General features: G+C 32.7%; 2 protein-coding genes across 4 annotated transcripts in view; one reads left to right on the top strand and one right to left on the bottom strand.

Moving 5' to 3' along the window:
* The window catches only part of LOC106713840 (protein N-terminal asparagine amidohydrolase), a 60,660-nt gene extending 54,746 nt beyond the window's left edge, over window positions 1-5,914 (bottom strand). The window contains exon 1 of the mRNA XM_045680156.1: window positions 5,804-5,914. The gene's annotated coding sequence lies outside the window, so the exon portion shown is untranslated. The remainder of the gene's footprint in view (window positions 1-5,803) is intronic.
* Window positions 5,915-8,759: 2,845 nt separating this feature from the next.
* Window positions 8,760-15,695, top strand: LOC106713844 (serine/threonine-protein kinase meng-po). Of its 3 annotated transcripts, none has more exons than XM_045680160.1 (8): window positions 8,760-8,778; window positions 12,401-12,508; window positions 12,576-12,837; window positions 13,200-13,482; window positions 13,690-13,797; window positions 14,005-14,198; window positions 14,314-14,498; window positions 14,588-15,695. In XM_045680160.1, the coding sequence occupies exons 2-8, from the start codon at window positions 12,440-12,442 to the stop codon at window positions 15,521-15,523; spliced, it is 2,037 nt and encodes a 678-aa protein (XP_045536116.1). In that variant the 5' UTR covers window positions 8,760-8,778; window positions 12,401-12,439; the 3' UTR covers window positions 15,524-15,695. The 3 variants fall into 3 exon arrangements, with proteins under 3 accessions (XP_045536116.1, XP_014362218.2, XP_014362217.2); XM_014506732.2 differs by lacking the exon at window positions 8,760-8,778 and adding an exon at window positions 8,847-9,167; XM_014506731.2 differs by lacking the exon at window positions 8,760-8,778 and adding an exon at window positions 8,847-9,171.
* Window positions 15,696-17,629: the final 1,934 nt, after the last annotated feature.

Below are 17,629 nucleotides of genomic sequence, written 5' to 3'. Positions count from 1 at the left end.
TGACAGAGCGACATTGCGCCGCGTGTAGAGGCGGGGCTCAGTTGACACAACACCGTGGGAATCGAACCTACCAAATGTCATTACATATTTTATTATTGGGTCATAGAATTAAATGCTTTCAAAGGAAATATATATATATATCAGTTATTTAAGGCAAAGTTCTTTCACACTACAGAAAGATATGATGTGCTTTTACAATTAACGCCAATTTTTCCCGTACCTAAACGCAGGGGAAACTGGGCATTATTGGCTATAACTTTCACGTAAAATTATGATCGCAACTAATTTTTTCTAATTACACCCAGGGCACAAATTTTTTTAGCTTCATTTCATTCAGACTACCAACAACTAGACTTGCAATAAATGGATTCCAATTTAGTACAATAAAATTCAGAATTTATTCTATAGCTTTAAATCAAGTGTGACATTGTATAGTGAATCCTGGTTGTCCGAGCGTCGACCGACAAGAGTTGACTCGTGAGAACATCGCAAGAACGGGCACCATCGTCCTCACGACTACACTTTTCTAAACTACGAACTAAATAACCGATTACTAAGTCTACAAAAAATACAAGCCAAAAAAAAACAATTGAATAATTTTCAAGGCATTATACTGATCACAAAATTAAATGTAATCTTTATCATCTTATTTAAATGTTACCTAATACAGTCAACAGTAATATATTTATCAAACAACAAACAGAAGTTAATATCTTATTCTTTTCTGTTTTATTTCAGTTTGTTTTGTTAGTACATGTGACATTATATTCATTTAATAAATATTATCTAAACCGATTATGTTACTACAATCTCACGGCTTATGTCCCAACAATAAATCACTTTCTACGACAGTCTGCAGCGAGACATTCACGACGATCGATAGAGATACGACTCGAGAAAAAGGACCTAGCACGGATATTTGCGACACGCGGCTTCATAACGTTATTGACAAACTATGTCAAAATTTGTATGAGATTTGTTGGTGTACTTTACGCCAGGTGGGTGTACTGCACTAATTATGATACAGGTTTTTAATACATTACGGAAACGTTCTTGCGAATTTTCATACTAGGCCATGTGATCAAGATATCAAACAGAAATTAGACGATAAAGTTAAATACAGACTATCAATAATGTTTTTTTTTTTAATTTAAGCGTTAATCATTTCTATTTTATTCACTAAAAACTTACTTTATAATTGCGGGATTAGGAAGTTATTTATCTAAGTTAAAATTACATCTCCTAATCAATTAAAAAATTTATTGTGTCTAAAATTGAAACTAAACAAATAAACACTAAAAATTACAGAAATAAATACGGGAAATGTATTAAAAACTTTTTTTTAGTGGATTAAATATAAAGTTATAGGAACTCATTTAAATATTAAAGGAATTCTCAGCCCATTAAACAAAGCATAGACTAACAATTAGGTATTTGTTATCAGGAGAAATCCATTTAAGCATATGCAATGTCCGCCGGCTGTCTCATTATTCTCAGGCATTGTGCTGTTTAAGCCTAGACCGGAGTGGACGGGTATACCTGAATGGATGGAAGATGGGCCCAAAGATACCTTAATTGACGAGGACCTGTACCCGAAACCTTACAGCTGTATAATGCCCCATTACCTTATACAGCACTTTATGTTAAAGCGAATCATTCATAATTTTTAATGGAGGCTTTTTTTAGATTTAATTGTAATTGTAATATCAACCTTTAGTATCTCTTTGATAAGATTGTACCTTATCTGTCTAACGTTACCCTTACATCGTATTTTAGCCTACTTACTAGTTCATAAATATATTAAATACTGAAAATTAACAATAGTTTCAACTTCGATTATGTTCACAATCAAGCAACCTACTATAATTGCCAGACTTTTACAACAAGATAACAATGTAAATCATGCAGTTAACGTTATTTAAAATGATTGCACACAGAAATAACACACCTAAGCAACAATCGACTAAAGGATTACCGCATAAGAAATTCACAATACAAAGTATTGAGTATCATTCCGGATACAAATCGGTACAAAGTATTAGTGACTCAAAGAGGCATTATAAAACGTTCCACGACTAAAGAGGGCCGACTCCTTAAGGGAAGTGGGAACCGCAAGTTAATGGGCTATGTACAATAGTTTAATTAAATCGTTGCGGACTATCTCTCGCGGCGTGCATCTAAGTAACGGGCCACACGACGGCATCGGATGGATTGTTAGCGTTGGCTTCCTTATAAAATGCTTACAGTAATTACGTGAGGCAAGCCTTCGCTGTTATCGTCTTGATTGATTTCTACATAACAATGGAGGTGCGCGAAGTGTAAATAATTTGTATTTAACCTATAACGTTTTATAGACATTCAATTATTAAAATTCAATTTATTTTTGATGGATTTAATATATTTAGCAAAACGCAACTTTGTAACTGAGTAGTCCTCGGTTACAAAGTTGCATTACCTTACCAAGTTCAAATGTCGAATTTAATATGCGATTTTTAACTAACGAGTGTAAATGTATGTTGATTAGTTCGAATTTCTCAATGAATATACATCGTTGCACATTATAAAAAGTCGTATTGGTTACAATTACAAGTGCGATCCAAATATAAAGGTACAAAATTATTTGCGGCGACTGAAAAATAAAATACTTCGTCATTACACAAACAAACAATAATAAATTAAAAGACATTAATTCGCACTATACGATCGAGAACGCGTCTAATTCATTACAGTTATTGAAGCTCATAATTAGGAACAATTACACATGTACAATCGCAACAACAAGTAACAATGATACAACACACACTGTCATATGTTTAATTATAACTTAGAAGTCTCTTAATGTATTTTTAGTCCCAATCTACACTAAGGAAACGCCCTAAGTAACCACTTAACGGCAGGTTGACACAGAGTTAAAAACCATAATGAACTTTTAGTGAAAATAGAACTCATCTCCTTACTAAAAATTGTAATGCTATTAAAACAGCTATTTCTCATTAAACTTTAAAAATCTATATTTAATACAAGTCTTAGGACAGTTAATTTTATACTAATTTTACACATTTTTACCCTTTGTTCCACGATAGTAGACACATTACATCTTTAAATACTTGAACACTTTTTCTATCGATTGTACCTACATGAATAAGAAATTATACCATAATTGTCTTAGGTATGCAAATGAATGTGAAACACAATTGTAATACAAATGTAATGACATATTTTGTGTTTTCATAATTGTACGTATGCTCAGTCTATAAGGCGATTTGTCGTCACCGACGATTATGTCCGCGTAATTATTTCTAGGAATTAAGTTTAGATCTAGTTAAACATGGTGGAAATTATTATAACAAAAATAAGGCCACGCGAGACTTGTTCAAGATTTATTCTAATGAAATATAGTATACACATGTTTACTTCTATAATTAACTATAATTAACTCATTGTTTAAAGATTTAAATTGATATTAATAAATAGCTGTCAACCTTGAAACTCTTCGATCGAACATGAGACTAATAATAATTAAGTGTGTGTGACAAAGTATCCTTTCCTCCATTGCTGACCTGCTGAAAGAGACCCACCTTGACATCGTGATGATTAAAATCATCGAAAATCTACGAGTAGCACCTACAACGTATCTACGGCGATAGAATAAAAAATAAGCATATTTTTTCCATGGGTTTTCAAAATTGTCATCAAATTTCTTATTTCGCCAGGAAACCCGCCGAAAGCAGTAGTTACATATGTAACTTAGAGCTGGTATTATTATTAATAAATTAATTACATCTATGGTCGAGATGAAAGTGGACAAACGAGCCTGTAAGTTTCGCAAGGAGCGCTGTCGTGGCGACGCGACGTCAGTAGTTGCCAATGCAATTTACTATTAACACTAAAAGCTAAACTTTAAACGACCATAAAATCGGACGCTATCAAGCGGGCGTTTATCGTCCCATCGTAGCCAGAAATCCAGCCAGGTGCATTAAATAGCTTCTTGCGGAACGATATCGATTTAAAATTGCATTCTTCGTTTTACTGGTCTAAGGGAACAGATAAAGGGAAAATGCAAGCTTGAGGAGTGACTAACTTACCAAGTTTGTATAGAGGCAAGATAAAACAAGACTAAAATGTCTGAGGCTAGGAAAAGCAAGTACACACCAAGTCGAAAAATTCACAGGCTGAATATTGCACAAATTAATGATCATACTGTACATTGACTACCTCCTCTCTTAAGAGACTCATAATATAGAATTCAGGTTGACAGATAAATACCAATACAGATAAATAATTTTCTAACTTTTTTTAACCAAATAAAAATTAATTATTACTGATTATAGAATAAATAAAACAATTATGTGTTCCCATTGTTTAAATGTTAAGCAAATTAGTTAAGCATGAAATGACTCCTGAACAAATTAATCAATTTATATAAAGCAGTGATTAATTATTAAGAAAGTTTGCAAAAAGGGGAATTTAATTGCATCTCCAAAATCCATTCACTTTAAAAAAAATCTGCAATTATAATAAACTAGCTTTTACCCGCGACTTCGTCCGCGCGGAATAAAAAAATGCACACAAGATAAAAAAGTTCCTATGTCCGTCTCCGAGTTCTAAGCTACCTCCCCATCAATTTTCAGCTAAATCAATTCGACCGATCTTGAGTTATAAATAGTGTAACTAACACGACTTTCTTTTATATATATAAGACTAGCTTTTACCCGCGACTCCGTCCGTGCGGAATAAAAAATAGAAAACGGGGTAAAAATTATCCTATGTCCTATTCCTGGTTCTAAGCTACCTGCCCATCAATTTTCAGCTAAATCAGTTTGACCGATCTTGAGTTATAAATAATGTTACTAACACGACTTTCTTTTATATACCTATATATAGATTTTGAATGTTTATTACAAAATAATGGCAACAAAAAAATTATCCCTTGACCCAAAACATTTTATCACTTGCATAGTTCAGAACAAGATAGGATAGAAAAGGAAAAAGTTTATTCACTTTGATGGTTTTAACGTTTCCATACAAACAATTAGTACTCATAAATATTTCAATCCCAAAGACAGCAGACAAAAAAAGGAGAAGATTCTCAATTCATCTGAATTTCATAATTATTTTTATGGTAATTTTAATTCTACCTTAAACAATATGTGTATATTAGTATTATCCACAATCTGTCTTGAAGATGTACTCTGAGAATAGATGTGACTAATTCTCACATAAGAAAATTAAATTGGAATGAAATATTTGAAACCGAAGAAACTTTAAAATAAACAGCAGTTGTTTTGTTTTGCATTATTGTTATTCTGGTTGGTTCAACAATGGTTATTTGGGTTTTATGTCATTTAAAATATTTACCAATTTAACTATAAATAATCTAATACTAATATTGTAAAGAAAAAAGGTTAGATTGTTTGTTTGTTTCTACTGAATAGGCTCCAAAACTACTGATCCAAATTTAAAAATTACTTCGCTGTTAGGAAGCTATACTATCTCGGAATGCTATAGGGGGTATTTATAACTAGATTTTTTAATGCCGCCCGGATGAAGTCGCTGGCAACAGCTAGTTAAGATAATAGTCACGTTGGTCAAATGTAGATGTAGAAGTAAATCGAAACTTTGAAAATAAAATCCGTAAAATATGAATACTTTATTTGATCACAATCGTCATTGGTTTTTTTTCTTTTGAAACTTTACATAATGTATAAAATGTAATATAATGTATATAATACTGCCAGCGGTGAGACAATTTTTGATCTTTTATATTTGAAATGCCCTAAAATCAAAAAACTTAACTACTAACCAATTTTAAAGTCTTCTTTTTAACTGCTGATATCACCGTTACCTTACATAAAAGAAAGGAAATAATAAATTAAAACACAAAACAAAACTGGGATCAACAAAACAAGTTACATTTATTTTCACTGTCGCAGTCAATGTCATCAACTGACAACTCAATTATTTGACAACTGTCATTGTCGCAAATCATATGTTACGTAGATTAAAAATAACTTGAAAGATGATAAATGAAACAATTTTTGGGAGAAAAATGTTGTACTCCAATGCTTAATTAAAAACATGTAAAGAAAAGAGGACCTCTTTGCTTCGATATTTTTCCAGTCGATATTTTTTTCCTTGTCAGAATGTCAGATTTAAATTATAAAAACATTGTATTAAATACTGTTAATTTTATTATTTGATTTTCAGTTAAAGTAAAAACGTTTTATGTTGTTTGTTTTTGTAATCAGGTATTTATATATTTAACCTTAATTTTATAATGGAAATGTAAATCTATATAAATAAAAGAAAGTCGTGTTAGTTACACTATTTATAACTCAAGAACGGCTGAATCGATTTGACTGAAAATTGGTGGGCAGGTAGCTTAGAACCAGGAAACGGACATAGGATAATTTTTACCCCGTTTTCTATTTTTCATTCCGCGCGGACGGAGTCGCGGGTAAAAGCTAGTATTGTACTAAATAAACAGTTTTTCTTATCAGCAACTCATATACATTTTTAATTGAAGATTCTCTATATAAACTTATACTATTTTAGTTTTTTATATAAGCAGGGGGCAAACGAGTAGTTTCAGATGAGAATTTGTAGAATTAACCGAACTGCTTCACAAGACTCAAGAAACCGAACCTAAAAATCCCATAAATATTATCTATCTTCCTCGTTAGTCATAAATCACAATTATAGTCAAACTTTAACAACGATCTGAACCGGTGAGAATAACAAAATAAAAAATGACATGGCAACTACAGTACAAAGACGAAGGAGGAATTTAGATCTTGTAACATTTTTTGACGTTGTCAGGTGGCGCTAGTGAACTGTCATAATTTACTTATACCCACCGGTTCAGATAGCCTTGTCGGTCTGTAATTTAAAATTGGTGATTGTGATAGTTTTTTTGGGAATTTAAGTAAAAGATTCTGAAATATACCCACCGGTTCAGATAGCCTTGTCGGTCTGTAATTTAAAATTGGTCATTGTGATAGTTTTTTTGGGAATTTAAGTAAAAGATTCTGAAATATACCCACCGGTTCAGATAGCCTTGTCGGTCTGTAATTTAAAATTGGTCATTGTGATAGTTTTTTTGGGAATTTAAGTAAAAGATTCTGAAATATACCCACCGGTTCAGATAGCCTTGTCGGTCTGTAATTTAAAATTGGTCATTGTGATAGTTTTTTTGGGAATTTAATTAAAAGATTCTGAAATATAGTATTAAAATTAAATAACTTTGTTGTTTTCCCTATTGGTAAGGGACTGGTGTCCAAACTAGGGTGATACCCTGTGTGATGGATCACCAGGCCCCCGCCTCATAGACCACAAAATATACAATTGAAATTAAACATACTACAATCAAATAACAAAACAAAAGACAATAAAAAATAGTATAAAGATCAATAATTTAAAAAAAGCTTTAGGAAACAATAGAAACAACAACATTGGTTGCACGTATGGGCCGCCTAGTCCGGTGCAATACCACGACCACACATAAAACAGGCGTCAAGTGGAAGTAATTCCCCATTTAACCGCGACCCAATTATAGCCCTATCTTCTTTCCCACATTTTTCTTATAGGGGATTTGCTGGAGGAGGGGGCATAGGAAAGGAATTTATTCTCTTTCTGGGCATCTCCTCCTCCGTCGATTAAAGGAGGGTAACGCATCTACAATTGTGGATGTCTATGGAAAGCGATCGCTTCGCCATTTCGGCGTATTCAGGTACTGGGTTGCTCGTTTGCCACCCTATGATATAAAAAAAGAGAATTAAAACAAACATATTGGCTACTCAATTTTCGTTAGCTTCTTCTATAAATATCATGGACACAATGGAGAAGTTTCTCGGTATTACTTTTGTAAGTTTTTAATTGTTATATCGTAATTAGGAGTGGTAAAAGTACCCCTAAATAAATCTTTTACTGTGGAAATGTTTTCGAACACCAGTTGTCCTCTATATTGTACTGAAAATTTTCTTTAGTTTGAAAATTTTTGTCAACAACCGTGACTTGCCTTTACAAAAATATATTATTATCCTTAACAATTTCTTCCAAAATCTATTAAAACTCGCTTTATTTTAATACAAAACAGATTTCAAGTATTATTGAATATTGGATACTAAAATAATGCATTGCAAACATCCATTAGGCGTTTAAGCGTGAAGGCATAAATAAACACGTTCATGATTTACCATCGCAACCAAACTATACTAAACACTTCTCGGAACTACGAACGTAAAAATAGCTTAAATAAAATAGCAAATATGTAAGCGCCCAGGTCATTAAACGTGCCTAATAACAGCTTACACGTATTTGAACCTACATATGCAGGGTAAAAGGCAGTCTTGACCACCAACATAGTTCAGAATCAAGCATAATAATAATAATGTAAAATTATTATTAACACTATCCTATGTGCAACTTTGCAGTTTCCATGAAATAAACAGTATTTTAAAAAGGATACCTAAAAATTTATTTCAGACATTAATAGATCAAAACGTAAGCTACCATAATATATACGTTTTACTTACAACTTTACTGATGTATACTTATTACCTTCGCACTTATCTGTCACACCTAACTTTTTGTTGTACTTATTTATTTAAAGTAGTTTTGCTTAGGTATTTAAATTCTGGGTAGAGTCAGAAAGTGATTGTGACTCACCACTCCGGCTTTTTGTAACGCTTTTGTTCATAGTTGAAATGTGTGATGATAATCTTCATCAAATTCAACCAAAAATGTATCGTTTACCAGACGTTTAAGATCATATAATAGGTACTTAAAGAATAGATAGTTATTATCGGGTCGTTGATCGTAACATTTCCTTTATAAATTAATTTTTGTGTAGTGTAGTGCAGCACAGAAATAGCTTCCCGGGTGTCGCTGCGATGCCAGTAGACTCGCCACCGCCGCTCCTGACTCCCGGCGCGCTTATTAAATCTTTGCTGTGATTTATTAATTGATTTAACATCAATCCAATGCTACAATTGTCACCAGTGATATAACCTCTAAAGTGATAATAATAATAAAGTGTAAAAAATATGACAACCAGATACAATGTGATTGGAACATATCCAAACTAATTGTGAACCTTACGTATATGTTTTAAGGGTGGTTATCCCTTCACGATTTGCGAACAATCGAGGAATGATTGTTTTAAAATAGTCGGTAATTTACGATCTGCTTTCACATCATACAACCATCAGAATCATTATATGAAATGTATCAAGCTTTCTGTAATTTAATTTGATTTCTTAAATTAATTGCAACTAAGTAATAATGTTTTGTAATTGATTTGCGATTTACTGTAATAGATTTATTTTACCTTAATGCTGAATGTTCGTTTTCGTTATTATGAAGTACAGTAGTACCATCCTGGTACCTAAATAGGGTGGACAGGATAAATGATAATTTATATCACTTGAACTCCTTTTCCATGTTCACAGACATCAGTATATTTAAAAATTAGACCTAAGTTTCCTAATAGTAGTTACATATTTAGATAACAATTATAGATCGAAAGAGATCCAATTTGGTTTAATAGCCTGCCACAATCCACATGAATTCTTATTGTATTATTTGAAAAGTTCAAATTTAAAAGAACTTCACCAGCGATAGATAACGGGACTACCAAACACAGATTACGTATTGTCATGTGTAGTTAAATAATAGCTTAATATTACTGGCACGTTAAGGAAGATAAGGAAATTAAAAATAAAAGTAAGCGATTGAGAAAGAAAAAAAATGAAAGGCATAACAAAGAGGTTCAGGGGCGGGCTAATGGAAAAATTACGGATCTCCACTTACAATAAGAACTTATTTACTATAGGGCTTTATTATTATTTACTAATTAAAAAATTGCAGTGACTATTTTATGTAATATTTTCGAATATGTTCTCATAAACGGCAATATTAGTTTAACAATGATTGCGTAGGTGCGAACAATTTCCTTCAAATTTGTGTTTATTTTTTAACTCGATGGTTGTGCTAGTAATTGAAAACTTTTTTTTACGCGTAAAGTTTCGTTAAACATTCGTTTCGCATTAGTAACTTTACGGGTTATTAAAAATAATATACCGATCTTAGTCTTGAAGTGATTATATCTTAAACTAGCTGTCGCCCGCAACTCCGTCCGCGCGGAATTAAAAACAAACTTTATTAGTAGCCAATGTGTTCTTACAGACTATGTTCTACATCTATGCCAAATTTCATCAAAATCTGTTGAGCCGTTCCGGAAATACCTTCAAACAAACATCCATCCATCCATTCATCCAAACATTCGCATTTATCATATTAGTAACATAAATTGAGGTAGACAGAAAACGTTACTTTACAGAGGAATATGATAAGAATCAATCTCGAGTAATTTCAAACTATACTCTTACCTCTACACTTTGAACTTCTACGCTAAAAACAATATTGGCAGATTGACAGATTTCAACTTGACGGATTTGGCAGAAAGATAAAAGAGTTTTATTATTACCATACGTTAAATATGTGACTATATTTGTCCTAACTTAGTTGTAATAACAATGGTTTTGGTTTCGTATCAACTTGGACTTAGATGAAGTGTCCTTTACTAAGCTAAGAATAACTCAAAGCATTCATTAAACTTCAGGACACAAAATACAATACTTTAACTTATCTTTAAATAATTAAATATCTTAAAAAGTCTCGTAATAGTAGCCAGCTTTTCGATCTTAACACTATAAATAAGATGCTTAATTGAATTGAGTCTAACTTGATTTGTTACATCGCTTACCAGTGCATAAAAATAACGCACCATGTGTATTAGCTCTTCACCTTTATGTGTGTGCACCAGGTTATCGTCTTTCAGATAGATTCATTATTCGTCATTGCAGTCTTCACAACCTTCTTAATCATATCACCTTTCACGCAATCTATCCATTCATCTCTTAGGTCTACCGACATACCCTTCTTAAAGTTCTCCTTGTCTCTTATAGGCTATACATATTTTTGTCTGAAATATGAAGTTACGGATTGCCAGCAACAATTTTTAATATCTATTTAAGCTACAGTCTGCATTTAGATATAAATTGAAATGTAGCGCAATTAAATTATCTATGGTGCAGGTGCACATTCCGATGTCACATCTCCGAGACATCCTTGAATATTTAATGATGTATTTCATTAAAATTATGTCATTATTTTTTAGATGTTTCAAAACGCATCACATCTTTAGCTTTTAATATCAGCATCATAAATATTATACATACGTATTATGGATCATTACAGGCATTATTACTTAGATAGATATCTATTTTGATCGTTACTTTTTACTTAACTAAACTAACTTAAACCTTAACTTTATCAGCATTACAGTAAAATGGATAGTTTTATTATTTTCTATGACATAATGGAACTAGTTATATTTATTCGTGGTAAGATTCAAAGAGGAAATCATAATTCACTTTTACATTAGATATAAAGCTACTATTTATACATGATGAACTTCCGGACTTATCGTCTTTCGTTGGGAAAGAATCCCATTTGGCACGTCCTGTTTAATTTATTTGATTATTGCTTCCAATATTATAAAACTTTATATTCAATGTTCACTTTGCTTTTAGAATTAGTGTAAATTGTTAACTTAAATAGCTTAACAATGACAAGGAATAAAGTCTTCATAACAACAAAACAACTCGCACCCATAACCCAGTGGGGTAGGCGAAGATTACGGTCTTTGATTCGGCGCGGTTTTAGCACGGCTCTCTCGCACATCGGTTTAGGGTGCATGAGTATCTTTATTAACGTTAGAAAATGAAATTAAATTATAGTATTGGATAAGTTCTGAACTAACTAACTAAACTCTAACTTTTCGCTTATCATTATAGAAAAATAACATAGTTATTGGCTAGATAAAAAAATGTTTTCAATGAGATTAAATACTTATGACAAAATTTATGATTGTTTACGAAGGTAAACCTAAAGTTAGTAAATTAATTACTCTGATTCAACCAAAGCAAATGGAACATAAGCCATTATTATCGATAAGTGACGTCACCATATGACGTCAGAGCTGTAGTCTGGATCTGGAGTAGACATCAGCCCTGGCAAAAGGCCAATATCATTCACTAGGATTTGAATTGAAATGAGGACAGGGAGTCTTTCACGCGGCTAGTATTTAAGTTAAAAAAATGATAAACATTAACAAAGAACAAAAAATCTTTACAATCAAGGTTCTATCACATATCGTTTTCTTTGATTTTGACAGTTGATTAACCATTTTATGTTGAATCATACTCAATTGAAGTTTCGATTTTCATGTGATTGCGAACATCGAATTTTTCTAAATTAATTACTATATTTATGCTGGATTCAACATTTTTAGAATGCTAGTTACTTTGTTTCACAAATTACATTCTTTTTCTTTTAGAGTTACCAATGATCTAGAATCCAGATTCTGGATACAAAGATGAATAACGGCACAAGACGCGCCTTAACAGGCTCAATACACAAAATAAGAGAATTCGAACTGGAAAAAGTAAGTGTTATAGACTTGTTTGGGTCATAAACAAAAAGTATTACAGTAAAATTAAGTTCTGTTTTAGGTATGTTTGGTCGAAGAATTTGACATACTTCAAATAGTCGGCGAAGGATGGTTTGGGAAAATACTTCTAGTGGAACATAGAGCTTCTGATACTGAGATAGTTCTGAAAGCTTTACCAAAACCTTACGTATCTATCAGAGATTTCTATAGGGAATTCCATTATGGACTACATTTGAGCGCACACAAAAACATTGTTACAACATTCGACGTCGCGTTCGAGACCGCCGGCTTTTACGTATTCTGTCAAGAATACGCACCTCTAGGTAAGATTTAGCCGGCACTTTGAAACGATTTGTTCGCTATTCAAAACATAATTTGGCTGAAGCATTACATTACAATGTAAGCACCATCGGCTCGAACGAGACAAATTCAAAACTAAACTGTTTCTCGCAATCTTTACGTGTTGGCTCGTGTCCAAAACACCTATTTGAATGAACATTAGATCTAGCCCGTTTGCAATGTCCGACCTCATTCTCATCGTATTTTATTTCCCACTTTTTTATTTCTTTAACAATGGTTAAAAAAATACTGTGGCAAACTGTTTTCACAGAGCCAGTAAAGATAATTTAAGTGTAAAGTTTCAACGTTGTTGTTAATATCGAATAATATGATAAAATCATTTCAGGGGACTTAACATCTAATATGCTTGATACCGGAATCGGAGAAATTCACACAAAAAGAGTAGCAAAACAATTAGCAGCTGCACTTGAACATCTACACCAAAGAGACCTTGTACACAGAGATGTGAAACTAGATAATATTCTAATATTCAAATCGGATTTTTCACGTATAAAGCTATGTGACTTCGGTGAAACAAGAAAAGTTCAAGCTGTTGTAAGAAGAAGAAATGAATGGCTACCGTATTCACCGCCCGAAGTATTAAAACTGTCAATGGATAGTAGCTACAAGTAATAAATAATTTATCTTATAAGTAAACATTTTATTAGCATCTATTGCCTATTGTTCTACTCGCTTCAATGGGTTGAATGCTTTATCTAAATAAACAGTGCAATGCATACATGTTGCGTCAAACGTCGGAAAATATTTTAAGATATAATGTAAATACTGGGTGATGTAATTCATTGTTGATTGTAAACTTTTCTTGTTTGTTTCAGAGCACTAATTAGTCATGATATTTGGCAGTTCGGTATAGTTATCTTTATTTGTCTCACAGGATGCTTGCCTTGGCAGAAAGCAGCATTCGACGACCCTAGATATGTAAGGTTAGCGAAAATATTTACACCTATAAAGAAAACAAAACAGCATCTGTTCTTTATTCTATTGACGAGTCTATGAGTCTCGATGTGATTAGCGTCGACGTGATACATATTTTACAAGATTTTTTTTTCTTTTTCTATTTATATTTAATTCACCAGATAGTACAAAATAAAAATTAAATAACAATGATAAACTTAAAAATCTTTTTACAGTTATTTGAATTGGTACAGCAGTGCAAACCCTCTTAAGAAGCAGCCGAAGCTATGGAAAATGGTTTCATCAAGAGCTCAAAAAATGTTCAAAAAGTTTATTGAACCAAAAGAAGAGAAAAGAGCTACAAACTTCGCGGAACTATCGAGGTATTTGGATGACCGATGGATGGCTAAAGGATACACGGACAGAGTGGGTAAGTTCACCATATTCTCAACATTTTAAATTATTGATCAACTGTCTATTATTTTAAAAAGATTTTAGTAAAGAAGTTGGAATCTATCTAAAATCTATTTTTATTTTAATTTCAGCTGGCGGTGATATCGACGAACTATGTCCATCAATGTACAGTTTCCACAGTGATCCAAATGAAAAGAATATTCTTTTAAGGCACTTCAGGGACAGTGGCGTCGAAGTCATTGTTGACAGACAAGCCAAGAAACAGAGAATACGTGAATGGATACAAAATAGCGTAATCGAAGAAGCAGACGAAGAGGTAATAAATAAATTGTTTATTGGCTTTGTAATTTTATCATAAACTTTTTAATTCTTATATGAAATTACTATATTACACTTGTTTTACAGGAAGAAAGCAACTACGACCCTAGTATTATGGAAGAAAGCGACGGAGAGCTCGAAGACAGGTCAAGACCACATCCAATAGATGAAAGCCACAGGGTAACTCTCCGTTTTGACACCGAAAAGCATATCAATCCAAGAACTGGTGAAGTTATCGAAGGTGTCAAACATACTGAAAAAAATCCACTGTCGTATGACGTACAAAACATTGAACCTGTGGCGCCAAGTAATGTAGCCAGAAGGTATGGGGTAAAAGAAGACGCCTCAATGCATAGCTCTACCAAAGACAGTGCTTACGGCTCCTTAGACGTTCATTCACAACAGAAGAGTACTTCAAACAGACCTGACGCCAAACACGTGTCTATAGAAAGAGCAAGTAACGTCTCCCCGAGTAGATCTTTAGCCGGATCATCGATTCATCAAACCGTAACCCCCTTGTCCTCACACGTTCAAAGATTTCAAAGAACTGAAGAAGTATTTACCAAAGAGCTAGAAAATCAAAGAGGAAGTACTTCAACCCTTCATTCTATGGGCAACTCGTCTAGATCCAACAGTCTACGCGTAACCAGAAATAGCTCTTTAGACAGTGCATCAAACGTTACCAATGACTCGCCTTTAGAAAATGATATATCCGGAGCAACATCGAGACCAAATAATCCGGTTATAACCCAAAATGGTTTCAGTCCGGGTTCTAAACAGAATTCATCCATAACCCAGCCGTACGTTTCCATGAAGAATACTGTTTACGAAACTGTCACCACTCGCACGGACCCTAATCAAAACAAAGAAGAAACAAATTTGAAGAATTCTCCCGACAGTCCGTATACATCAATGATGAACATTGTCCAGGGTCAAATAAAAATTAGTCCACTCGCAAACGAAACTGACAAGAACATAGTAAATGTGTCAGTTACATCTGTCAACCGTAAAAAAGTTCAATAAATAATTGCTCTAGCTCAATTTTGGTGATAATTCCAAAATAAAAAAATGAGGAAGCTAAATTGCCGGAATATTATACTTATTAGTATTTAATTTTTGTATTGACATAAATAATAAGGGTATCCACCCTTACAAAGACAAATTCATTCTTACATTTTTATATTTACATAAAACAAAGCCAAATAAAAAATATAAATGTATGTAGTTGATTATAAAAAATCGAGACATTTCATTTATTTATCTAATAGGAATATTTTAAAAGAAAAAAAAGTTTTGGTATATTTTAAAGTTCAGTAAATAAGTCCTTAAATGCACGACTTCTTCAGTGTTATTATTCTTGTTTCTCTTTTATTATTAAGGGTTATTTATTTAATCTAATTTTAATTTATGTGTTATATTCCAATTATTTATATTATTTACAAAGGAAAATGACTTAAATATATACTTAGATACTTTAAGTAGATAGGTTATTTAAATAAATTATTTTTTTGTTAACCTTATTCTAGTTTTTCGTTTTTTATGTTTCCTTATGTTCTTTTTTATTATACCCATTGTCTAGGCAAAATTCACACACAGCTTTTTATAAAATACTTGTATGGTACTTTAAATTAATTGGAATCTTCCGATATTCTCTTCGTATCTCCTGATTTTCAACATTTAATGTTTAAAAATAAGTTTTAACTTGAATAGAAATATGATATTTGTTGTAACCACAGATGTGGTCATGGTAATTTTATATAGCCATATTTTTAATTGATTTACATCGAAATTATTATAAGGAGCTTAGTCAATTTATGATAAAAACTTAGAATTTGGATGTTTAATTTTTGTACTTCAGAAGTACTTACTCAAAATGATTAATGTTCAGTAAGTTTGACGCAGAATTACACGATGTATTTTATTATCTCGTTAATAAATAAATATACTTACATTTTAGTGATTACTTTTTCTTTCCCACGTTAGCAAAATCTTGAACTACCCTACTTTATAGTTTCGCTAAATATCAACATTGTCTGTTGCTAAAGAGCTTCAGAGCCAAGTATAGCCTAATCAGAAAAATGTTAAAATTACTAGACAACTATGAGTGGGCAAAATATTACATAATATATTTAAGCTATTTGTCATGTCAAAAAAGTGCAGGCCGCTTCTCGAGACATGCCGCACTCAACGATATCGTGCGCCGGTCTCTTGCCAACGTCAACGTGCCAAGTCTTCTTGAACCGACTGGTATTGCCAGAGACGATGGCAAGAGGCCGGACGGTATGAGTTTGATTCCATGGAAGATGGGTCGGGTGCTGGTATGGGATGCAACCTGTTCAGACACACTGGCCCCTTCCCATCTACATGGAACAATCAACAGAGCTGGTGCGGCTTGTGAAGCGGCTGAAAAAGCTAAAGCTTGCAAATACAGGGGTCTGGGCACCGAATACGAATTTGTCCCATTCGGTGTCGAGACCCTTGGTCCGTGGGGTCCTAGCGCTAGAAAGCTTTTTAAGGAAGTAGCAAAAAGGTTAGTCGACATCACAGGAGACCGAAGAGCTGGCAGCTACCTCGGACAAAGAATTAGTTTAGCTATTCAAAGGGGGAATGCTGCCAGTATCTTCGGAACCTTGCCTAAAGGGACTCCTTTTAATGATATATTTTAGCTTTTATATTATATTTAAGATAGTTGATTACATTTATTTAGTTTTATTAAATTGTAGTAGGACTTCAAAATAAATTGAATTTAAGTGTTAAGCACCTAATACAAGCTAAATATTTAAGCACTAAAAGGAGAGAAAGTCTGTAATAGTGTTATTTAAATATATACATACACTTTAGGTGATCAAAGCTATTGAATATAGCCACCAAGTATTAAAAATTAAAATCGCAAGGTTACAAGTAGTTGAACCTCGATTAGTGATAGTTAAAATATTTATTCGACCTAGGACCAAGTATCTTTATCGGAGTATTCGACATACTCAACTATGGCAACACTTTTGCATTAATTTGAAATTATCAGATGTCAATGTCATTGAACATCAAAATTGAAAATACCTCCGCGCCTACCGTATATTATATGCGGTTAACAAATGGATAATTGTAATAAGCTTTGTTTGTAATAAATTC

This window comes from Papilio machaon, chromosome 12 (assembly GCF_912999745.1).
Source record: "Papilio machaon chromosome 12, ilPapMach1.1, whole genome shotgun sequence".
Classification (NCBI taxonomy): Eukaryota; Metazoa; Arthropoda; class Insecta; order Lepidoptera; family Papilionidae; genus Papilio; species Papilio machaon.
This window is presented reverse-complemented; position numbering and strand designations above follow the sequence as displayed.